The sequence below is a fragment of the Streptopelia decaocto genome (assembly GCF_964273445.1).
Source record: "Streptopelia decaocto genome assembly, chromosome: 6".
Classification (NCBI taxonomy): Eukaryota; Metazoa; Chordata; class Aves; order Columbiformes; family Columbidae; genus Streptopelia; species Streptopelia decaocto.
The window spans coordinates 45,568,930-45,594,799 of record NC_138660.1 but is presented as its reverse complement, the minus strand read 5'-3'; the positions used below and the strand labels follow the sequence as shown (position 1 = coordinate 45,594,799).

The following is a 25,870-nucleotide window of genomic DNA, read 5'->3' as shown; positions in this document are numbered from 1 at the left end:
AGGTCCTCACCCACTTGGAGCCAGAAGCGCTGTCACGTCTTGTTTACTTGCTGGTTTGTACTGATCATGTCAGCAGAGATGGGAACAACTGGAAATTGTGGTTATGTCATGTTCTACGAGAGCTAAAGCAAAAAGAAAATGGAGAGTAGCAGGCTTTTTTACTTGTAAATTCAATTAAAATGGCTGTCTTTCTTTCAGGATGGAATAGCAGATTTTCTTTAAATTTATATCTAGAAACTGGAACATTATCCATTTTATTCCAAACCCAAGTTATTTAATAGCTGTGTCCATACAAAAAAAAAGTGAAACTAGAAGTGAAAATTTAATAAAAACCTTAGAATTGAAATTGCATATAAATACATACCATATATGCTATATACAGTGATGTAAATATAATCTATGCAATTATATAAATAGACTATAAGCCCCTAAGAGATTCCTAAACGCTTTTGCAATGATGCTAAGGCTAATTTGGAGGAAAAGCTGTTGATGATGAGAGAGCACGACAAGTGCTACGTGCTCCTTGAAGCAAACTCCCAGTCTTGCCCAGCAGAGCCGCTTCCCAGCTTCACCACTGGCACGAGCGGCTTCGTTCTTGGGGCTGTGCAAATGGGAGACTCGCAGGATCCATATCTGGGGACTTCTGAAAATACTGGTGCAGTAGGAAGGGATTAGAGATAAAATAAAGGATTTAGAAAAAAAGGCTGCTGCTTTCCACCCCCCCCCCCCCCAAACAGAGGCAAAGCTTGAATTCAGGGACTAGCACTATGAAAACAGAAAGGGTTAAATAATATTGTGCTCTTTGGAATCTGCTTTGGAAAAGCTCTGGCTTTTCCAAAAAGTAAAAAAGTAGAAGTAACATTAAGTAAATAGCTTAGGAGACTAAAATCCATCAATGCCTGAAAGCTTTTCTGGCTTGAACTGTCTTACAATACATTGTGAGTTTCAGAAGCAACAACAGAGAGCTGATGAGATCTCAGAAGTTTTGTGGAAGTTTTTTTCCAGTTTTGTTCTCCAGATATTTTCCCTGCCTTTAAATGCTTTTCCCCCCAAGTACTAGGAGTCTAAAAGAAACATCTAATTTCCTGAGGTTTTTTCATCTGTGAGAAGGTGCAGAGACTTTCCCTGGGAACTGTGCAGGGGGCACCCAAGCTCTCTTTCTGAATATTCATTTGAGCACAGTGACTCCCTTAAAGACGCTTTGAAAGTATGTTCAGTGCCAGGTCTGTACCTAATAAAATATCAGCATCCTCTTTTCAGTGGAGCCAGACCAATTTACCCCAAATCGGCATCTGCCCCAGTTTTCAGGAGATCAGAAATAGAAATGAGTTCATGTTAGAAGTCACAGAAAAATGGCTCTGCTTAATCTAGTAAGACTTTGTTATAGTTTCTGGTCTTTTCTCAGCACTTCTTCTGCACTTTCCATCTCCCTGTTCCCAGTGTTTAGGCACCGCTTAGCTGCGTGGCTCATATTAGAATAAGACTTGACATAGAACTGCTATGACTTTTTACACTAACAAAACAACTAGCACAGATGAAATTATATCAGTAAAATCTAGGGCAGGTTATCTTATTTGTTTCAAAGCAGCAGAACAAATCTAACCAGCAGAGTAACTGTTGTTAAAAACAACAGTCTCTCCATTAAAGCGATGCTTGAGTCTGTCTATACTGGCAAAGCTCTTCCCATAGAGACTGGTCCTCACCTGAGCTTTCACTTTTTGTGCACGTTTAAGGCTATATTCTACCCACAGTTATTTCTGGAAAAGCACATTGTCTCTGTTCTGGAGCTCCCTGATTGGCCTTTCAAACGGGTCATCCTCAAAGAGAAAGCCAGGATGCTGCTTCAGTCAAGGATGGCGATGAGGAAATCTCAACAAACAAGACCCATCAGCATCTCTGGTGACTTGGCTTAAGCGGCTGTGGAAAAACATCGCTCCTCTCTGGAAGAAGTGTTCACTTGAAAGGGAATTAAGTTCTGAATGTTCACTGACCCACCAAGCAGCCTTGCAACTGTTAATTACAATTAATTGACTGTGCCTGTGCATTAGTAAGATAGTGACTAAGAAACAGCATGACAGTACTAAAAGCTGCACAGAAAGACAGCAAAAAAAGAGTATTGTGGAGACATATCTATTTTGTGAAAGAGAGAAATGAGACAATATCCTAGGGAAAATGACGCATGGAAACACAGATTTCAGTCCAGCTCTGACAGGCACAGACACCTTCTTGCTTCAGTGAAGCACCGCAGCACTAATCTCGGCAGAAGAGTGGTTTTATGTCTTCCACTGTTGGCAGCTACAGAACACCTGCAGAGTGCTCGGCCAACTCGAGTCATCAGGAGCCAGAGGGGTCTGGAGGGAGACATGTAACCAGCCAAGGGAGCTAAAAATTCCCCAGGGCCCGTGAGTCACAAAAGCTGGAGGGGAGTGAAGACCTTGAAGGTGTTTTGTCTGGGCTTATTCTAAATTTGCTAAGTGACTGGGGAGTGACTAACAAGTTTCAATACCCAGGAGACTTCTTGCTGTTAATATCAAGTTTTCCCTTTTCTCTTCCCTTTAAGCTACCATCCCATAACTCCCAGCTAATGCTCCTCTTCCAGAACTGCCCTCCTTGCCATCACCATTTTTCAAGCATATTTCTACTGTTTTCTCCAACCCCACACAAACAGCAGGCAAAGGAGAGAGGTCAGTGTCCAAGTCCAAAGCATGGCACCAGATGGGGACAAGGTGCAGAAGATGGTCCATGTCAGTTAGGGATGAATTCAAGGCAGAAGGTACCTCATTACATGTATATATATATACATATACATATATATACACATATATATATACATATATATATATATATATATTTTTTTTTTTTTTTTAAAAAAAAAAAAAACCAAGAAAAACCTATGGGATGTAGCCAGGAGATGGAGAGATGAGGAGACGGAGAGAGAGAAAGTCTGGAGGACTGAGCAAGAGGAATCCTGTGAGTTCAGCACCCCAATAAAAACTGCCTCACCAGAGAGAGAAGATGAGGTAACCTTAAACCCAGCTCAGATTTGCCTGCTGTGTAAGTCCTTTGGCCCAAAGCCTGTCTCACATATCCCAACTCAGAGCTCCCTTCTGGTCCTCCTCTCAATAACCAACCTGGAATGTTTCAATCCACATGACAGTTTGCCAAAGGTCCCTTTTCCCTTCAAATTTGAGGTTCCTGCTGTTGCCCAAAGCTCTTCCTTCCCCTGCGTGCCCAGGAGGTGCCGAGCTGCTTTCTCCCCTTGAAATCATTGAGTGGATCAGGTCTCAGCTAGGCAATAAATTGTATTTTAATGTACAGGCTATCACAGTTGCTGCATTTTGGGGAGAAGATAAGCAAATATGAGATATATAAGGGACACAAAAAAGCATTCATATTGGTCAGGTCCAGTTGTAGAATAAATTTGTGGGAACGACTAGATATAAATCTACTCTGTCCACTTCCATGAAATGCTACAGAACCCTCCCCTATGATAAAGCTTCTTTTTGTAAGAAAATAACACCACTGGCTTCAGCTATGCTACTTGCCAGCACTTTGAAGTGCACCCCACAGATCTCTCAGAGCTTCCAAATAGAAGATGCTCTTGTTCATCTACATTGGGTGGAAAACCAAACCTGACGTCCATCACACATGTGTCCATATAGATACATGTACCATGGAGTCCAGGGAGATTTCTTCCTCATAAAAGGCAGGAAACTGAAAGAGAGGAAAAGCCTTCCTGTGAAAGAAGGCGGGGCTGAGATTTTGAGGATGGTGAAGTGTCTGTCCTGATATTGTCTGGTCATTCATTTTACAAGAGATCTCGTATACAATGCTGGATTCCAGAAAAGCAAATAAAATGCTGTATCAAACAATATAGATCTCTTTTAGCTGATATATTTGAATTATTAAAAATGAGTCTTTTATATTAGATTTATAGAGGAGAACACAGAAATATTAATTGAAAACTTTTTATAAATTAGAAAAAACCCACATACGCTTAAAAAAATTAAAATATTTTCAATACCTAGCTCTCATCCCAAGGAACAAGCATTAAAAACTCAATCGGATCTGATGTTTATAAATCATCATCCTTTTCTTTACTTATGGAGATTAATTTAAGAGAATTCAGCCACTCTGTATTTGCATTTGAGATGTGCTCCTGAGCGACCAGACCTCCCCAGTCAGGAGAATACTAGGGAGCTGGAGACCATGACCGGCCAGCTCTGCCCGCAGAGATCCGCACCACCTGGCTGGCCAGCCTGCTCACTTCAGCCAGGAGACAACTCACATTCCAGCAGATTTAAACAGGAGAAAAACCTCTATGTCAGCACTCCTAGCAGAACTGTCTTTACATTCTCCTTTCAAGCCACCCTTGGAGCAAAATACAGATTAATGGGTTTATTCAGGAGACCTCTTGGTGATTTAAGAGTTAAAACCAGCTTTCATGTCTACCCCTTCCCTCAGCATCTGCACCCCTGTAAGGGCCATCACCACACTGCTCCTCTGCCACTGTTCTGCTACCTGAGCTTTGCTGGAGGCAACAGAATGTGAAGGTCCAACCTCCACCTGTGTCCCCACTGCACGAGGACAGGAGGTGCAGGGGAGAAGGGGAACTGAGGTCTCCCAACCTGTGGCCAAGCCCAGCCTGCCCCTGGAGCGGCTGCTGCTCCCTTCTTCCCTTCGCTAAGTCAACGGCAGGAGCTGCTGTGCATTAATGATTCTCCACTTCTCCTCCCTCGGCTGGGATGTTACAGCATTTCCAATATAAAAGGATTTCTGAGACCCTTGCATTTGTGTGACTGGTAATGTGCCTGACCAAAGAAGCAGCTGGGAAAGGGTCAGGGGTCCCTCTCTGTTGCCTCATTCCTGTACAACGAAGAGAAGATTAGCCGCAGAGGTACAAAGCAGCGTGTGTCCTCTTTTTTGCTGGTGAAGCCCCTGGGCACAGCAGTCACTATTGGTTAGCTGAACTATATATATTTATTTAATTTCTTGGCTGCTTTTTCCTAGTGTTGTTTCAAACATCAGCCTCCAAGACTATGGGACTGACATTTCCTTCCTTCCCACATGGGTGGCACATTTGCTGCTTGGCCGGGAACATGGGAGACTTCTGTAGACATTTTAAATGATGATGTCTATACACGTGAGAAGAAAAATTTGACAGATGCAAGGGATTATAAAAGAGAAAAGTGCATGAAATAATGATGGCCATTCATTTCAGATCCACAATGCAATTATTATGAAGGACTTATGGTTATTTTTTTAAAAACAGGACAGCAGCCACTTTTAGAGCTCATGAGCACCAGCAGCATTCCTTCAGTGGGTAGGCTGGTTGCTACGTACCCTTTAAGGACTGAGGGGTTTGTTCTACTTTTTAATAGCAAAAATTATCTGTGTAAGTTGACTCCATTTCACTGACTTGAGAAAGAGTTACTCCTCAAGGTATATTTTTCTGGCAACTGTACATATAAAGGAACTACAGTAGGACTATTATAAAGAGAACAATCTGTGTGGAAAGTTTGTGCTATAGCTATGACCTTGGATCAGACACACAGTTTGTTTTTGAAAAAGGACTGGAAAACCCACAGCTTCCAAACTTCTCAAACAGTTACTAGAAAACAAACAAACAAAACCCCCCACACAACAAAAACCAACCAACCAACAAACCCACAACAAATAAACAAACGCAAATGAATGAAAATCGGGTTACTGGATGTGTTTCAGGTTGTTAAAGGAAAGCAACTGATGAATACAGACGTGCGCAAAATTAAATACGTATTATCCTACATACGGTGTAGTACCTGGAAAATCACTATCTTCTGGCATCTACAATAATTACATTCAAACTCTAACAAACAAATGAAAGTTGCAAGACATTTCGGATCTCTAGGACACTTCAGGAATCTGTGAAAAAAAAGCTCTGCGTTTAACTGACAGCCACCAGGATTATTTTATGCCAAGTGTTCATATTAAACACTTTTTTATATAACACTTTGTACATGGTTTTCAAATTCATGCTTTATTGAAGAACTCAGGTCAAACAAACATCCTGATAATATAGTTTCCAATTTCAGTGATTATCTGAACTCAAAAGCCACAAGGTGGTTTAAATGAAATCAGATGGACGACAGGTAAATATATGTATGTGCACATATGTGTACTTTCATACATGCACATGATGGAAATCAAAACTGAAAACAAGAGATAATTAACAGATCATTATATCATCAGATGCCTGTATTATATTTATGATTTCTTCTTCTCCTAAAATAAGTAAACGCAAAAGCTACACGTGGAAAAAAACTGCACACATTAAAGATAAAATCTGGGCTTCAGGTACTGTATATGAAGTTTGTACCGTCATCTACAGGACTTCAGTATAACATCAATTCACTTAGTCTCACAAATAAAGACTGCCTATGATGCAACGCATTTGACCACCAAAAGGTTAAAATTACTAAATCCTTACTGGACACTTACTACAGATCCTGACACAAAACATACGTATGTTGTATTGACACGTGTGGCTTTTGCCAAGGAGTTTATTTAAACTAATTAAAACAATAATTAGAAGCTACATAGAAGACTAAGTAAATTTTATTAAAACACAAGGTAATTACTAAAGTCAGCAGCTCCAATAGCCCCATGGTATGTGCCACGCTGCTTTCAACACACTCAATTCATTAAGGCAGGAGAAAAGCCAGAAAGTAAGGGAAATGCTGACCATCTGCTCAATCCAGATGCAGCAGAACATGCTTCTTACCTCCAAAGCTATTTACCAGCGATAAACTGAGATAAGATCAGTTTAATCCACTAATCACAGATCTAAAAGACTTTTTCACCACATACCATCATAAGTAGAACTGAAGTACATTCATTTGAAATGAAAGAAAACTTTGCCAGTTTTTCTCACCTTTAGCATCTGTTGGTATACAAGAATTCTAATTAAAAGGGATAACCTAGATACAGCAAGTAATATTGAAATAATACATGCACACGAGCAGTCAACAACAAACATTTAAGTGGCAATGAGATTTAACTGACACATTTAAGTGCCCAGGAAGTCAAGAGTCTGCATATATAGTATTTTCTTGCAATACTGGGCCCGTTTTAAAACCAGAACTATAGCCCCTGTGCCTTAAAAAGAAATAAGTAGCAGCATTCCTTACCTTGAAGTTATGAATCTTCTCGTATTTTGGAATATGCTCATTTTCTTTCAGAGTTGCTCTTCGGACAAGCGATGTCAGCTGTGAATAAGCAAAGAGTTTCAGAGGTTGCCAGATTGTCACCGATGACTTCCGAGCGCCCAGTTTCATCCCCAGGGCTGCCAGCAGTAGATCTCGCTGCCGGCTCTCCTGCGGCGAGCTGTGCACCGCAGCGCTGCCGGCCCTGTGCCCGTGCCAGGACTCTCGGGAAGGCATAGCCGGGGCTGGCGGGGAGGGGACACAGCCCCCCGGACCGCTCTGCGTGGATCAGACTCGAGGGGAAAAACCGAAAAGGACCATTTCGGGGACCTAAACCGCTGGGAGGGGCGGCGCGGCCATGGCCGGGCAGCTGCTGGCTAACTCAGCGCGGCGGGGCTGGGCTGCGCTCCGGCCGGGCTGGGGGTGCGTGGGGGGAATGTCCCGCAGCCGCTCCCGCGCCATGCGTGGACACACGCCTCGCGCCCGGCTCGCGGGGCGACGCTGCAGCGCGCGGGGCGGGGCGGCACCGCCCCCGGGGCGGGGGGCGGGCGGGGGCGGCCTCGCGGGCCCAGGGGCCGCAGCCAATGGAGCCCCGGCGGGGCGGGCAGCGCCGCTCCCCCGCTGGTTCCGGGAGGGCTGCCAGCCCGGGCTGAGACCGGCGCCCCTACGAAATGGCACCTCTTCGCCCTCGAGGGGTGAGGGGGGCGTCAGGGCACCCTCAGGTGCGTACAGGGAACGGCAGCTCCAGGGGACGTGACAGCTCCCCCGGCCCCTTGTGACACATCTGGGCACCGACAGGCATGGCGGGGAGCAGTTAATGTGACCCTTGATGCTCATCACTCCTTCCCTAAAATGACATTTCTTCGATCCTTTTGATATAAAAAGAGCCTCGTCAAACTCACATCATAACGGCCTCTGCTAGCACTGGTGTGAACACAAATGCCACCAGAAGTTCATTGCACCACCCCTTCCACCAAGGAACTAAACCCCAAATTGCTGTGGTGCCTCTCATTAGGGATTTGTGAACATTAACAGAAGGTGAGTGACACACGGTCTCGAATCAGACTGAACCCTGCTGTTTAGACAGATGACACTGATGATGAAACGTGCCCAGGACAATCAGGTCCTCGCTACCCCTCACACAACCCAAGGAAACAGCACTTCACACCAGCATCATGAAAATGTTGTCACGGGACGCAGCAAAGTGTGAGGGGCACTCAAAGGACCTGGGCAGCCCATGCACACCCACCCAGAGCTGCTCACCCAGGCAGCCCAGCCCCGGGGGCTCTCATCAGCTGCACGCTGACAGCTGGGAGGGGACACCACCATGGCCACTCAACTCCAGCCCTTTTTCTTCTAGTGCTCTCCAAGCACTTGCAAACAGCCTTTGTCAGAGACTGCAAAAATGGACCTTTGGTCTGACTCATTACAGCAGTGATTCACAGCGCGGGGCTGACCACCCTCCCGACAGCGAGGCTCCAGGAGCTCTCCCGGCACACAGCCTGTCCCTGCAGGCAGCCCCAGCGCAGCCCGCCCGGCCCTCGCCACCGGCTGCAGCTCCACAGCCAGTCTCCCTTCTGCAGCAGAGGTATTTTTATCTCTCATGACTCAGTAACAACCAAAGACGAGCACAGTTTGTCGCAGTCTTCTGGGTGGAATTGGTGTGTGTTTTGCAGCTGGATCACAGCGCTACCACTTAGCTCAATCCTGCCAACACAGCTGAGAATGATGCTCGCCATGAGCCCTCCTCCGCTCCCTTGCGAGGCCACCAGTACCTTATCTACAGGTTTTTAAAATCTGCTGGGTTTCAGCATAGGATCAGGTTGCAGAGATTAAGGATCAACATATGTGCTTCACCAGACACTAATCTGCAATGCAAGTTAATAGCTAATAATCGAAATACTGGCTATAGCTTATATGAGATGAAGCTGTAGGGCATTAGTGGCTCATACAGGGGTCTTGGGAGTATCTGGCTGAGTTCCCAGTTTCAATACAAACAGGAGGCTGGTTGATCCATCCTATTGAGAAATACTTTTCCAATAGCTACTTCAATCTGCCTCTCTTGCTTTTAACTGCTCATTTCTGCTGCAGGTGAATAAACGCCCTTCTCACATTTTTCTGCACATCCTTCTAAGTGTAACACTCCCAAGCAATAGGAGATAAAAAAACAAACGAGGTGAGGACTAAGAGAGAGCAAAACCTGACCACCTCATCTGTGTGAAGTGTGAACAGCAGGCACTCAGGGGAGGAGGAAGCAGACAGGCTTTCAAACTCATTCTTTCCTTCCCTTCTAGTAAAGCCACTTCACAGGTTCATTCCCAAGGACTACATAAGGCAATAGTCCTCATGAAAGAAGGTGCACCTAAACCTGCCACTGAGGAGTCATCCTCTCCAAACAGCTTTGAGTGACAAGTCCAGGAAGCAAATTGTGGAGTTCTGGAAAAATTTTTGTTACATGCTTCCTTGGAAACCAAAATTCCTCTTATTTTTAAAAGGGAAAAATAAATCACCAAACCTTCATATTAGGAAATAAACTGTTTGAAAACTGATTTTGTTGGAAATAACCTGGCATTTATTATCAGAATCAACCCTTATTATGATGTATAATTCCACTTAAAAAGCAAGGTAAAGCATTGTGATTTTTACTTTCAATCATTGGTAGAGTGCATGTTTGTCTTTTGACATACTTATTCCTTAATTGTCAGTTTTCTTTTTCGTGATTCTGAAGAACTGATTTATTTTCAATTGCACTATAGAGTCACATTAGTAGAAACTGATCTCTGGATCCTGGAAAATTAAATCTTAAGAATGCCAATAAAAAGGTAAGCAAAACTACCCAACAGGGAAAGGTCCTACCTCATGGCTGTAATTATGAAAACACATTATAATCTGGAAAACAATTATAAGATTATGAATTTTAATTCTAACATTACTTCGTGTTATAGTAATCTAACTCAGATCGCTTATTGGTTTTACATAAATCAGCTTCCCATTGTTCAGTGCAAAGCACTTTCTGCTGTTTACAAATATAGGAATACTGGGCTCATCCACACTCGCAGCCCTTCACATGTGCTATATGCACTACAGCTGTGCACACCAAAAGCCTGGATTGGATGAAAGCTAAAGCCATAGAGCCAGAAACTGAAAAATTACAAAAAAATGTATGTAAGAAATAGATAACAAATACATTTCCCCAATATAAAGTAGTGTTGTAATTAAAATTCACACAACTGCTATCAGACAACGCAATTCTATAATTCTGCTATCGCCTAATTTAGGGAGTTTGGCCTTGCAAGTGCTCTTCTTAATCCAGCCCACTTCCCTCCTTTTGTAAATCAGAATGAAGAATGGAATTTCTGTTGTACACACCTTCCTGACCACAGTTTGGGTCATCAGGCAGGTCCAGATCTTTAGCTTATCAGTAAGTGAGATAACACAGCAAGAGAGAGGAACCCACTCATGTAGCCACAGTCATAGCAGAGGTGAGTCACCATCCCTGCGAGCAAACACATGAAGCCACACACGCGGGGGTTCAACTCAAACCCTGCAGGCAGCTGTTCTCTCCTGACAGGTGCTCTGTGCTGTCTCTATTCCCAGCCTGCAAGCCTGCCAGTCCTGCTTTTCTGTCGTACACCCTTGGCTGCCCTTGATTCAATGCCTGCTCTCCACCAGTGGCTCCTGCGCTCCCACCCGCCAGCAGCCTCCTCTCCACAGCCTCTTCCTTGTCCAACAGCTGTCTTTATAACTGGCTCTGCCTAAAGTCTAACATAATGGGGACAATTATTAGATACTGTCTGCTACATACCGGATGAAAAAGAGGTAGAAACCTGAGGAGGAAAGTCTTCTCCCTTCTATTTTCTAAGTCTTTATTTTATTTTTTTAGTCATTGTTTATAACAGACATTTGCAATCATTGCATGTGTAGGGAGCCACGTGCCATGCAGACTCCAGGCGGAAGAAAACTGCAGGGCTGTCTTTTTAAAATTTTATTTAAGGACTTGATTTCACAGGATTGAGGTGAACTGAAAATGGAACGACGGGGAGCAATAGCTGAGCAGCCTCTCAGCAGAGCACGCAGCCAGAGCAGCCTCTGGTACAGTACATTTTAGTGACTAAAATGAGCCCTAAAATACCAAAACCAGCAACATGGCAACCTTTAAACCAAGACATCTGTTTAGAGGTTCTACATTGTACATATGGACTAAAGGAAAAAACAAAACCAAACCCCAAACCAAAACCACAAACAGGAAAAAAAAAAAAAAAAGACAGACTGTAACCTGCTATTTCAAATGTTCTCATTTGTTCTAAAACCTCATCCATAAGGGTGGTTCAGCCTAAGTCCTACCAGGACTCTACTTTTCTTCCTCCAGGGCACAGGGGAAACAGCTGTTTTCTTGAGCACTGTTTGCTCTCAGTGTTAGCTGGATAAGTTATGCATATTTGCTGATACAAATCTCACAATCAGTAAGTCTGATTACGAAGACTCTACAGAATTGATTTTAAAGTCATCCTTGGCTTGCAGTAAATTCCAATTAGTCACCCTCTGAAAGACACATTATTTAAGTTTAATCCAGTCACACAATTCAGAAAGATAATTTGTCTGATGTTGACTAAGAAGGCAAATGGATGCATTTCCCGTTTGTCGAGTAATAAACCAAAATAATATCAGTAAAAAACCCTATCAAAACAGGAAATTCAAGAGTCATGTTAAGCTCATCAGTCCTAAAATGCCCAGATTAGACTCAGTCGGACCTCCTGAAGGCCACATGCATGTCCAGCATGATGAAGTGCTCAGTTTCATGACCACCTGGCTCCTCTCTCTCAAACACAGTTATCGTGTTTTCTTCAGTCTCGGGAATGCACTGCAGACTTTTCATTCCCATATGGTATTTTCATGTTGTTATGACTAAATATGCCTTCATTGTTTCAGACTTCATATACAATATGATTGCTTCCCTCTAAGGAATTTATAGTAATAGTAATAACCAGCAGTTATATTGCATGCATTTTTTAAAAAATCAAAGATGATGCCCTATTGTACCCATCTGAAGAAACAAGATATTTGGATTGCTATGTGGTTAGCCACTGTATATTTTGTTGGGTTCTGTTTCACTGTATAGCTAACTTAGCCAAATCTATATGCTCAGAAAATACTTCCTTGCCTGAACACTTTATGAGCATATCTTATACGCTCAGGACACAGTTTTCAAAATCTAATCGGTCAGATTGTGAAACTGAGCCCAATTTCCTAAGTGCAGTTCTTGGTGGAAGATTGTTCCATGCTAAATATAATTTTCCTAGTAATATCTTTCATCGAATTGTTCCCAGGACGAAGGGGAGAACCAAATTTTACTTTTTATTTAAAACTGGTGATAAGCTCTTTTAATTTCATTTTCTTCGCCTGTGGACATGCTGATGCCAGGTGTAGCCTTTGTCCACAGATCTGTGGTGTGAGCAGAGCGTAGGAACGCTGATGAGAAAGTTCAACCTGAAAGGTGACATTTCAGGAGCTAGATGGGAAGGACCATCATGCAGCCTCAGCCACTGGGGTAAGACTTGTCCTCTTGCCACCCCAAACCAGCCACATTTACCTGGCACAGGGACAGCATCAGGCTCGCACAGTCCCCAGTGTGTACTGGGATCCAAAGGCAACACACAACCCCGCTTTGAGTCCACAGTTACCCACAGGGGAGTTGGGGTTGAAGACACGGTTGAATGATGAAAACTTTCTGCTGAGAAAAGTTCTATTTTTAACAACAAAATTTTCCAAATGGTCTGGCTTCTAACTAAATCAGACCTTCCCACCCCTCTCCTCCAGTGAAATACTTATTGAAAAAGCTAAATAAATGGCTATTTATATTTTTGAATTTTTATTTCTGATAAAGGTGTATGTGATTTCCACACCAGGTAATCACATTCTTATATCTACAATTTAAAAAGAAGTTTTGAAAAATGTTTTAATTAAAACCTTAGTTAAACAAATTCAGCCAAAGTGTTGGCTTGGTTTAAAGCACGCTTGTTAAATTTAAAAAAATTAATCTAGATGAAAGTTTAAATGATGGAAAAAATGTTGCCCAATATTGCTACTAGAAATTACTACATAAAAAGCGAGTTAATTTGGTACTGTATTATGCAATACAGTTAGAGTGTATTATCATCATTTGGGAAGATTTTATGTTTGTGCTGATGTGCTTACCAGAAATGCCCAGAAGTACCCCTGTTTTCATAACAAGGGAGCACGCCCATAAAAAAGCAGAGAGATCTTAGGGGAGGCCAACAGAAAAGTTGTTTTTCTGTAGATTTAGTCCTGTAAGCTCACGGTCACTGCAGCTGATTCGGATCTAGGTCAGCGGGCTTATGTTGTTCCTAGTGGCATGATGAGTTGTAGATTTGCTCCTGGCCATTACCAATATGAGCCTTTGGAAAGGACAAGTCAAAACTGTGCACTGGCAAAAAGCATCCACTGTATTTCTCTCTTTCAACAACCAACAAGACCTTTTAGCATTTGCTCTTCTGGACAGTGGCACAAAAGCACGGCACTTTTCAGAGGCAAACATTTATTTTCTTAGGGAGGGGGCTGTTTTGGTATATGACCATGGACCTAACCATAGCAAAAAACAAACAAACACACACAAAAAAAACCCAAACAAAACCTCACAGTACCTGCAGTGAAAACATATACTTTCATTCTGGTTCTGGAAGACTTTGCTAACACCAGCTTTAGTGAGGTTAGCAACTGGCTCGCTGTGTCTGCTGCAGGAGGAGAGGTAATTCTGGGGATCTCCTTCACGTTCCACAGGTACAGCCACCACTACAGGGGTGCATGTGGGCACATGGGAATGCACACAGGCAGGGACGCGGATGTTGCAATCAATAATAGTGCTAAGTGGGTTTTACAAGCAATAGCTACAACTTCATTTATGCTGTACGAATAATAATATGCTTCCCCACAGGATCATGTTCTGGGCAAGACGGCACAGTCCTGCCCTCCTCACGGAGCTCCTGCCTTGTCCCAGTTTGGTCCTGAGCCGGCCAAAGCCACAGGGCTCTTCCCTACAGACACCAACGCAGGACATCTCCATGGCCCCGGCTGCCTCTGTTAAAATAACCAACTGCTCCAGCCCTCCCCTTACGGACAGAGGCTGCCCGCAGGCTCATGAAGGCCAAGATGTGACTGCACAACAAATGCAGCGCTGCTGCCAAGCTGTGTGACACTAAGGCAGGATATGCCAATCAAAAAACATGATAAGAGTTAAACAGAAAATTAAGAAATTAGCTCTTTTCACTCTGACTGTGGCGAGGGAAGCAGTACCCCATGACCATGAGTTCAAGCTGAGGTATCAGCCCCAGCAATTCTCTCTGTGTTTTGCAGCAGCTCATTACCACAACCCCATTCATTCCTTGGGAAAACAAGCTGCATTAAAAAGAGGCCCAACCCCAGCCAAACTTGGTAAGTACAGAAGGGGATCAAGAGGTGGCAGAGCCTCAGGGGCTGGCAGCATCACCATTCCCAGGGAAGTGTGCAAGACAGTTCACGAGCAAGGACAGAAACATCGCAAACCACCAGAATTTGTCTCCAGTGAACCCTTCAGACAACTCCTATCTGTTACAGCTTTGCTTTCTGTCCTTTCCACTCACCCTGCCATCCTTCACAGCTTTGGTTTTGGTCCATCCTATCTTCTCCCCCTGCCAGGAGCCTGGGCCAAGGAGGCAGTAAGCTAAACAGGGAATAAAGCAGCTACCTGTTCCAGGCAGTCCTCTTCTGGGGAAATGCAGGAGCACAGAGATTGGGAGGACTACTCACATAGTTTAAGGTAACCATTTCACCACTATGCATTGCTAAATCAGGACTGGAGAGGTCTGTCTGGCAGTTATGAGACCTATGGGAAGAGGAGTTGACGGAGCAAGGAGGTCTGCCCAAGGTAGCAACCCTCACACTGGCCATAGCACACAGACTGCTCCTCTGCAGCTGCTCCATCCACTCCCCTTCAGTCAGCATTTGCTATTTCAGATGACAGCATCACCTTTTCTTCCAATCCCTGCTCTGCGGTGTATCCTCACTGGCTTGCGGGGAGCTGTGCCGGTGTGACCAGGCACCAGTGACGCTCATCGCAGCAAGGGGTCACTCCAGCAACAGCCTCATGTGACTTGTGACACATCAAGGCAGGCTGTATTCCAAAAGAGACCTTCAGAGGAATTTATAAATGCCACAAGACAATGTACTCCACAGGAGTGGTAACAGTCAAAATGTACTGCAAATTGGCAGCTGCGTGAATGTTAGTCTTTTGGCAAATGCTCTTTGTTACTAATATACCACATTCAAGTATCATAAGAGAAAACAGGCTGTTAGACTGATCTTCTGAAACCACAAGGTAGTGGTCATAGTTTATTTCTGATCTGACCCACATTATTATTACCTCAAATAAAAGGAAAAATAAGAATAAAAAAGGTGGCCTATCAAGAAGCTTAACCGTACCCTTTGATGAAGAACTTCACTCATTTCCTGGCAAGGAAGTGTTGATGGTGGCCAAACTTCATGAAATAAATAATTTACAACACTTCCTTTATGTTATGTTCTTAAGAATCATATTGATAAAACCTGTTTTTACAATAAACCTCTATATCTTTTTGTAACTGAAAATGCATACACTTAGGGAGAAATACAATCACGCAGTCCACAAGGATCTTTCTAGTATTATATTTATCAGGTTTTTTCATTTAATCCTCATGAAATAGGACATTTAGCTACTGGCATAACATGGGAAACTGTCTTTTTATGTCTCATTAATATTTTCTTACCTAATGTATGATATTCATTTCACATCAGTCTTGTCTGGCAGTATAATGAATCTAATATTAGCCCTTTTTGTTCTATGCAGTAATTCAATTTAGAGTAATTCAATGTATGTTATAATTGAAAACTGCAGCTCATTAACTTCTAAACACTCTTTGTATTTCAGTCTACACCTGCTCCTTTGGCACATGGTCTATTTTGAATCCATCCACTTCTTCCTGAATAAGCTACGTTGCTACGATACATGTGCTGTCACAGTTTCTTTCTTCTACATACTTCCAGTCCATATTCACACTTATTTAGCATAAATAAGACTCAGAGTGCAAAGTCTCCTAATCCTTCCTTAATTATCACAAGGTGGAAACAATTTTTACCTGAAGGAATACTAGGGTTGCGACATGAACACGCAACATTCTTGCAAAGCGTGTAATGGTGAAAACCTGCTTAGGGACCACCTCACTGCAGAAAAATTACAAAACGGGGTAACCCCCAGTGTCCATCAGCACCCCTTGCAGACCCTGATTACCAGTTTTCCAGGTGTACATGTGTCCATGGGCATAGATGTACCAGCGTTGTGGGTCGGGCTCTACATTCATTTTACACAATGCAACTAGGCAGACTCAGAAAATGAGGTAGGCTGATCATCCTTCAAATGAGTCTCTCATGTGGGCTCCCACTATCCTTGCATAAATCTCTATTTAAATCAGGACTGATCTGAAACCTGCAATGAATGAAACCAGAGTGGAATTGGCAGTGGAATTACACTCTGCTCCCAAAGTCTAATGATCCGTTTATTGCCACCCATAAAATCTTCTAATCCCTGATCACATTCTCAGAAAAGCCTTGTTCTACATTCTGTTGACCAGCGTTCAAATTTTCTCATTTCTCCGTTTCCACATATAGTTCATCTTTCCTATTTATTCCATCTTAGTTTCCTGATTAACATTTTAAAATCCCTCTGTCATGAAAATTTTCCGGTAGGGGCAGGAAGCATCCCTTTTCTCTAGAGGAAGCTGTAACTGTTAACAGCTCTAACCTGACACAGGCATGCAAGAAACCATTGTCTCAAATGGCCAAACCCAGCATCTTTGAAACAAATTTAAATAATGTCTTGATTTGCAAACTGAATCATTTTGAATGAATCAAAATGCGACTGGCAATGCAACTCCCCATCAGAAATTTGGGCTATGCAGATTATTTACCTTTTGGAGGAGAAGCAGGCCTTGGCATGGGGACAGCTTAGACAACTTCTGTTACACATGAGGGACTTTTAAATATTTTTTTTTCCCAGCAAGTCTGTTTAGTTGATGCCTGGTTTCTGTTGAAATACACTAGCTCAAAATCCCAGTCAGTTACTCAAAGGTAAGGTGGATTTCAGAGGCATACAATGTTTAGACAGAAGCTCTGATTTTTAGTATAGGGCACATCAAAGTTAAAAGAATAAGTTTGGGCTATAGTTCCATTTCTTAAATTCATTGGCAATGAATGAAATTATCAGCAATGAACAAAATGTTTATCCAGCACAACTACTTTCTTCTTAGTCACATTTTTCATCTCATCTTATAGGGCATTTTTTTATTTGTACTGCCACCATCTACTAGGGCTTTAAGTGTCACTGCTCATAAGATTTCTAACGCTGAGGTAGTTTGAATTTTCAACAGTAAAAAAAGCCTGAGAATTAACCCATAAGGCTCATTAAATATTATCCAGTAAGCTCTCAGCATTATCAACTGCCTTATAAACTCCAGTGTGTGACAAAGGTGATTGGCAGCTGCCAGGCACAGGCTGCAGCGCTGCGACAAATGCTCTGCAAGGATTTGGAGCCTGGAGTGGATGAGCTGTGACTTAAGAGACTGAGCACTTCAAATTCTGTGAAAGATAACAACACATGATGCTTTTTGCAATTTTTGTGCATTTGCATTAAACACATCGTTACTCTAATCATCAGCCAATTCACAGAAATGCCTGAATGCAAATGTAATTCACTATCATATTAACTTTGGTAAATGCTTCAAGACTTTTCCAGCAATGTAAAATCATCAGAAATCTTCAACCAATAAAGCATTTGATACATTATATAAAGCACAGAGCTTTTAAAATATTTTACTATTACAAGCAAAATGCTTTCATAGTATTCCTCTACTCTGCTCTTAGGAAGGGGAAAAGCTGCTTGCCTCTAACTGCAACTAATCTAATTTACAAATTGGAAATCATAAACAAAAAATTACTAAATCACATACACTGAGGTTTAACAGAGGACTTTATACTTTGTGGTACTAGCTCTAATGTTCCTTAGGCAAACTAATTCAAACTGCTTTAGCTCTAACCATTGCAATAATAATCCCCACTAAAGAGCAATACAGTTGAAGTGTATTATAATACGAACTTCACTATTAGAAACACAACCTCCTGTAGTTATCTTGGAAGCTGTATGGATGTGAGGAATATCAATGCTAAGATAATGCGCAAGGATTAGATCAACAACTGTTCATCAAGTGAGAATCAGATTTTTCAGCATGATGATTCTTACCTTGCTTAAATATTAGGGCTGTAGGAACAGCAAATGCCAGAAGCAACACAGTTTCTAACTGCTGATGCCATGCAGAAAAAAAGGTTAAATATGGAAAAGTTTAGTGTTCTAAAAGTTAATGATCAAAGAAAGACTTTGCAAAACTGTCAAGAGTTGCTGTCTTCACTGCTGACGAGTGTGACAGGTTTGAAGTAATAAGAGCAAGCAATTTATTGAGCTTGGTAACAAAACTGCTCTCCTTACTTTGTTCAAATGCAGAAAACATTCAGCTAGAGACTGCAGCTAAGCATGAGAAGTTTTAGCTGAAAATACCTTCTTTCTTGTGAAAGACTGAAAGCAAAGAAATAAGGGCTAGAACAGATGAGCTTCTATGGCTTTAACCGCAGGATAAATGGTTGTTCTTTTTTTCTTTCACAGTCTAATACTTCAGGTAGGCACCTCTACTTCTCTTTCTGCCACCTCTTCTAAAACAAGCATTTCACTCTTCATGGGTCTTAAGAGTTTGGTAACCATTATGAGCAGGTAATTACCGGAGCAGACGTGCCTGCCTGTCAGGGGATTCTCTAACCACATGGGGGGCAACACACCGGACTGCCACAGCTCCGCATCCTTTCCATCTTTGCACAGAAGCCAAATGACATGTATTTGTACTTGTGAACATCTAAACAGTGACAAATGTAAAATGCTTTCCCCCGCTCCCATCTAAATAAAAACCACCCTCTCCATTGCAAACAGTAAGGAGAAAAAGGAGCTTATCTGAATAATGATAGAGGTTAAGTAGAGAAAATCCCTGGTAGTCAGACTCAGCACAGATTTACACAGGCCACACAGAGTTGCAGATGGTATAAACCACAAGACACGTCAGATATTAGTTCACAGCAAAGGTGCTACCAACTCCAGTTCCCACAGCCCTGGCTTTTCCTTGGGACTTTCCTGTTCAACTGGTGACCAGACCTGACCCTGCCCAGTTTATGAGATTAGACACAATTGTAGCCCGAGGTGATTATCACCAGCTATACAGTGTCACGTTATAAAGTCTAAGTGGGGTAAGAAACTTGTAAATAACAAAATTATCCTTTTATAGGGCTCTTAATTCAACACTCCAGTCTGTTTCCTGTAGAAGTGATTAGTAATAGAAAATAATTAGGAGATGCCAGATGGGAGGAGGAGTTAAAAAAAAAAAAAAAACAAACCAAAACTCACACAGCTAAGGAAGGAGAACAACAAACGAGGGAGCTGCCAGCTAGCAACCCACTGCAGTCCCTCACCATCCCAGAGGCTCTCTGCATAAGCAGTAAGTGACAACCACAGCCTGCTTTAGAGACCGCTCTGACAGAGACCCGCCTTCTCCTTTCCATAGCCACTGCCTGGATTTTTCAGTTGTGAGAAGGCATAAAAAGTCAAGGTGAAACCACAGAGTTTTTTAGTAAAAAAAAAATTTCCTTATATATGGCCATGAGGCTTCCCCACTACATATCTAGGCAGCCTTTTTGGAAACCTCAAATATAAGGCCCATATGGAAGGTAAGCAGCAGACTCCTACAGCATGCTAAGACTAAAGCCATGACAGCTCTTCATTGCTCATCAGGAGTTGAGCTGGACCTCTGCACTTCTGTGTCACATTGACTAAGGTCCATCAGGATGGGAAAAACCTCCCTTCCCCTACAGAGTGCCCAAAGGAAGCTGTCCTCTTTGGTTCTTCAAGAGCTAAGAGAGATTCTTTCCTCCCTCCCTGTGATCCTTCTTGTGCTGGCTTATCCCAGTTAAAAAAGAAGGAAATTTCTGCCAGTACATGTAAAAGAAGTTGAGGCTATATGGTACTTTTTGAAAGGCATTTAAAACATAACCAGATCTAAACCACCAAACATTAGAAACCCTGGAAAGAACTGCAGGTGAAGACTTCACACTGACCTCACAACACTGAGAAACAGGAAAATAATAACAGCTTATTCATTGCTACTGGTTTCATTTTATCAGTAACAACGTAACCAGTATTCTTCAGATTTAATTGCACAGCAACTGTACCGCTTTACAGCCTTTTTAACAGTTATGTACACTATTCATTTTACAAAGGATTGATCAGGCGCAGGGCATCCACTGAGGGTAATTACTCCCCACACTTCTGAGGGTCTGGTCTGTGAGTCTGAGAGACCAGACCCCCCGATTTCATCACAGCAGCTGCTTGTCTCAGTATAATTAGACACTGGACTTCCTGAAGACTGTATCTTTGTGTACACATCTCACACACCAGATCATAAAAGAGCCACACACATGTGAAAAAGCAAAAGGTTTACGTGACAAGTCACCTCTGGGAGCACTCAAGTGACTTGTATCCATGACAAAAGGCTGAAGCATTATGCTGATTCTCAACTGTGCTTACCTACAAAAGGAAGGAAACCTCAGTACAGGAGAAGCATCATGACAGGAGGTGCATTGTGCATTTGCAATAGCACCTGACCTAAGCCACCCATCACTGTCTGAAGTTTGTGGCACCATATTTGTTTTGAACCTTGTAATATCGAACCAGCAATATGCAATCAGGCTGCCAACACAAGCATGCAACTTTCATTTCACATTAAGCCCACACATTACTGTATGAGCATTAAATTGATGTGCTGGGGAGGCACAGGCACACATGCAGAGACAGGCAGGTGGGGTCCTGCAAGGCTAACTGGAATCAGCTGGGATGCCATTTGTAACCCACAGGAACTAATGGAGCACAGCTGAGCACTGACCAGAGCTGGCAGGGAGAGAGGAAGAAAGAATTTGGCCTGGGAAAAACAGGAGAGTTATGGGACCACATTTAGCACTGGAGCTGAGCTACAGGCCTAGTAAGAATCCCTTAAAAAACAAATCTGGCTTGCAGATTTATCCTTTATAAGCACGAGATACTGACAAGAAAAGAACTAGATATTCTGTGTCCCGGATATTAAATTAGCAAAGTTTATGCTTCATTTGGAATTCCTAAATCTTAAAACAAGACCAGTTTATATAATCTTTTTAGTGTATCAAATTTACTGCCACACTGAACATAAATAAGGCCTTAGGTTACTCTCGGCGATTATGAGTAGAAAAAGCACCCTGCAGTCTGAAGAAAGTAATTTTGTTTGTGCTGATGTCTGCATACTAGACAACACATGTTGGTAGCTCACCTTTCTCAGGTCTTAGAAAACATACAGTTAAGTTAAAAATGTAAATGCTTATAAAAAGGCATCATAACCATGTGCAGTCTTAGTCTGAACTGTACGTGCCATATATATCAACATATATGGCACCAGATCCCTACTGCCATAAATGCTAATGCACAGAAAGGGGAGATGAAGACAACTGAGGCAATCTCTGCAGAGTGTGATGCTACCGATATGCTGGAGCAGCTACCTAAAGAGCAGTCTTGTCTTTCATCCTGCTAGAAACTTGGTATTGACAAAATTGTCTGTGCTTTGAAGTCTCTGCTGAAAGATGGGCTAAACCCAGAAGAAATAAATAGAAGTTTTTGCCTTCCACAGAGTTATGTTTTATTTATAAATTACATTAAACTTACAGAGTGATTGTCATGGACACCCGCACAGGGAATGGAAAGGAACATTTGTGAGAAAAGAGTTGACAATCTCCTCTAGTTAACCCATGGGATTCTTCAATGCTCAGTCTCCTGTGTCTTTAAATGTACTTTAAGGTAAACATTTATTAGATGTACTTTAAAAAAAAGAAAGTTATTGCCTTGTTGCTATCCTTTTAACAGCTATGGCTCACCTAGAGTTTTATACATTATACACCCGTCTTACCTGATACAATTAAGTTGATTCAAGTAAATGGAAATATACAACTTCCAGCATCAAGATTTCTTCACTCTGGAGGCACACTCTCCTCCCTGATTATTATGACCATGTTTTCTTTTTAGTTCCTATCAGTCCCAGCATTGGCTTTACTGAACAGTGTTGTTCAGAGCTGTTTCCCTCCATCACACACATTGTTAAGGGGGCTTGTGCTTCTGTGACAGCCTATTGTGACTTCTTCAGCTACATTTTCCAATGTCCTTACACTGAAGATAAAATAAGGCTTTAGCAGATGTTACTAACAGATTTGTGTGAGAGCAAAAGTAGTAATGTCGTTAATGAAAACATCAGTGTCAGCTCAGGGTTGGAAAGTGAGGCTGGTCCCTCTGCAAACACCCATACGTATGACCCTTGATTTTGCATGTGGAGGCTGTTAAGAATCCATTAGAAATCTACACAGAGATTGCAGTTAACTTTGTGATCTGGATTATCTTTGGAGGCAGGCTTAAAAGCATGTTTCCTACTAAAACGTCACAGATTTACACTTCCAGATCTCCTTGTGCAGGGTTGCAGACAATCAGCCTTCATCACTATGGAGGAGAAAATGGCATCACCACTAAGGTCATTAAAAATAAAGCAAAAGAGGGATTTTGTTGGGTGGCTGCTCCCACAAACCTTATCTCAATTCTTTCCATGTGTAGTAATTGAACTGAATGTTGCACAGTCTAGAAGGGGTCTCTGATTGAGAAGAAATAGCACTTCTCACCAAAGTAAACCTGAATAAATGGGATTCAGTTGCTATCCTAACATTAACCTCAGCATTTTATTCTGAAAGATGGGATAACTCATAACTAAATATTTTATTTTCTCATAACAAATATTAAATCTTTAATAAATAACTCATACAACTTCTAACATTAACATCTCAAAAGCACGTCAAAATGAAAACAAGATCATGTTTGTAGGGCTTTCAAGAAGGACTTTGATATATGTATCTAGGTATTTTTTAATTTCTGAGAGCTACCATTTCTATAAGGTATTTCACTGAATCAAGCCATCTGCTCCAAGGCCATAATTACTTTGAGAGCAGAGAATGTTCAGAGATCCATCAGTATTCAAGGCACGGGAGGAACAGTAAATCTTGTGACACTGGGCAGTATTTCCACTTCCACACTAGGCCATACAGACTGAAGCCACATGGGAAGCCCCTTTTCAAACACATCTTAGCCCCCTCTTAACACACAGACCACAATGGCTGCACAATGGAGTTCTGAACAATCTGCAGACTGTTTTGGGAATGACTGTTACCTTTTTAGCACAACAGCTAAAATATCTGTTCAGGGCATTCGAGCACGACAAGCACTCTCCTGTTTTCAATTTCCACTCCTCCAGTTATCTCCGACTATTTATTAATTCTTTCATAGGTTATGAAAATCATAAATCATTAACCATGAATTTTAATTTTAATTTTTAATATATACTTGTATATGGTAAGCAGTCAAATTCCTTCTCATAATCAGTGAAGCACATGCTGTTCAGTGGATTATATTCTCATGCTTTTCCTATTAAAAACTTCATCTTAAATCACACCACAATGTAGCCTCTTGCAGAACTCACTACTTGGGAGTATTGTGATTTGTGCCTCACAATCCTCATCTAATGATTGCATAATTTTTGTGTTTTCATCTTTTATGGTCTTTAAATCCTTCCCCTTTACTATGGCTCATTTTTAATGTATTGCATCTGACACATCATCCAACATACGCCAAATTCCGCTGATATAAATTAATTGCTGAAAAGAATGGGGAACAAACAAAGGATTATTAGTGCATGCTGGGAGGCATCTAACAGAAATCGGAGGCGTTCCCTGCTACTGCCCCACACAGACTTCACAGCTTGGTGAAGTGCTCTTCAATATTTCATTCTCGAGTTTGGGGTGCGCTCTCTGCCTGCCCAATTTCCTCCACTTGATTTTATGGCAGAAAGCAAAACTCGGTTCCCACCAGCTGTTCCCAGGTCAGAGACTGTGTCTGTCCTTTCCTCCGTCTCAAGGATCTATCTTTCATGCACCACCCACACAGGACTGGCCAACAGTCGCAGGTGCAAAGTTTAGATTTGGATCTGAACAGCCTCATAGTTTGCAAATCCAGGAACGTATTTTAGCTCAGGGTTCAAGATCCAGACTTCTTCCTGTCTTTACAGAGGAGGAAGAACACAGTTCAGGGAGAAGCTGTGCAGCTACAGTATAAAACCGATAAAGATGCATTAATTGTCAAACACTGTACCCTACAGAAGTTTTCATCCGCATCATGGGGCTAATGGGCTAAGGCTGTAGCACACAGATTTTGCTGTTTGGATCATGGGACAAATTTTTTTTCCCATTGGATTTTGGACAATTTTCTTTGTGTTCTTTGTTAGAATTGTCAATACCAATTCAGTGGTATTCTCTTTATATTGGACAACAGGAATCACACTGACATCCCTCTCACCAAAGAGAAAGAAAAATGACCTATTCATAAATGTCCTATAAGAAAGCTTCCTTATATCATGATTAAATGATTAATAATAAGGTAAATACTATGTTCTTATTAATTGAAGTTTTCAAGTAAATTTCAATAAGAAGCAGGAGCCTGCACAAAAAGAGTAAAAAGACCTTCTGAGCAATTTAGTAGAGGATATGTATATTTTTCTTATTGCTTTATTATTATTTTACCAAAGCAAGCCTATGGACTAGCAGAGAGACTGGGTGTTCAGTTTAAATGGAGATGTAATCTCTCCATTGTGCCTAGTGCTAGCATGTTAACTTTTTGTAGCAGGCAGGCTTTTAAAAAAGCCAGAGAAACATTTCCTGTCATCCAGTACTCATGCTTTAAATGCAAATTATTTGTCAAACAAGTGTCTATCTCATTATTTCAGTGTTTTTTCTTTACAAAATTAACCACCAGATGTGGTTCAGTCACCCATCTGTAGTCCTCCAGCCAGTCAGTTTTGTTTACCGCACCAAACCTGCAAGAGTTCTCCCAGGCTGCCAAGGTGACAGCTGAGCGGGTCTGCAAGTAGTTGAGTCCCCCAGAAAGTGACAGAGACACTGGAAAAGTCCTCTGGGGTCCCCACTACTCCTATATTGCCAAAGCCACCACTACCCATGAGACATTCTGTGAGGCCACAACCATATCACTACCCCTTCCCATGCTCCCCACAGCCTGTAACTTACAGGGGAGGGAGAAAGGATTTGGCAAGCCTTGGCTGGGGCTTGTTCCAAATGCTGAGGTTGCTGCTGGGATGGGGTGTTGGCCGTGGGGCTGAATGCCTTATTCCCTGCTTGGAGATCTGCTGGGTGAAGTGACACTTGGGACTCTGTGTCATCTTCCAGCAAAGGCCCTGAGAGGTGTAAAAGCAGCAAAGATGTCACCTGTGTGCCACTCCATGGTAAAAAGGATCACATTGTGCCTTCCCTGTGCAGCCATAAAAAGGATCACATTGTGCCTTCCCTGTGCAGCCATGAGTGGTAATCCCAACTGGATAATGACTTGAAAATCAAACTGAAGTCTCCACACGAACTGTACTGTGATATCTGTGTGCTTGTGTCCA

The 25,870-nt window shown here is 42.2% G+C and overlaps 1 protein-coding gene across 5 annotated transcripts in view; it reads right to left on the bottom strand.

The window, feature by feature from the left end:
- The window catches only part of CHN1 (chimerin 1), a 101,062-nt gene that overhangs the window by 23,789 nt on the left and 51,403 nt on the right, over window positions 1-25,870 (bottom strand). For all 5 annotated transcript variants that reach the window (XM_082057081.1, XM_082057085.1, XM_082057082.1 and 2 more), the window contains one exon: window positions 7,170-7,247. In XM_082057081.1, the coding sequence (XP_081913207.1) occupies window positions 7,170-7,247 (78 nt within the window). The remainder of the gene's footprint in view (window positions 1-7,169; window positions 7,248-25,870) is intronic.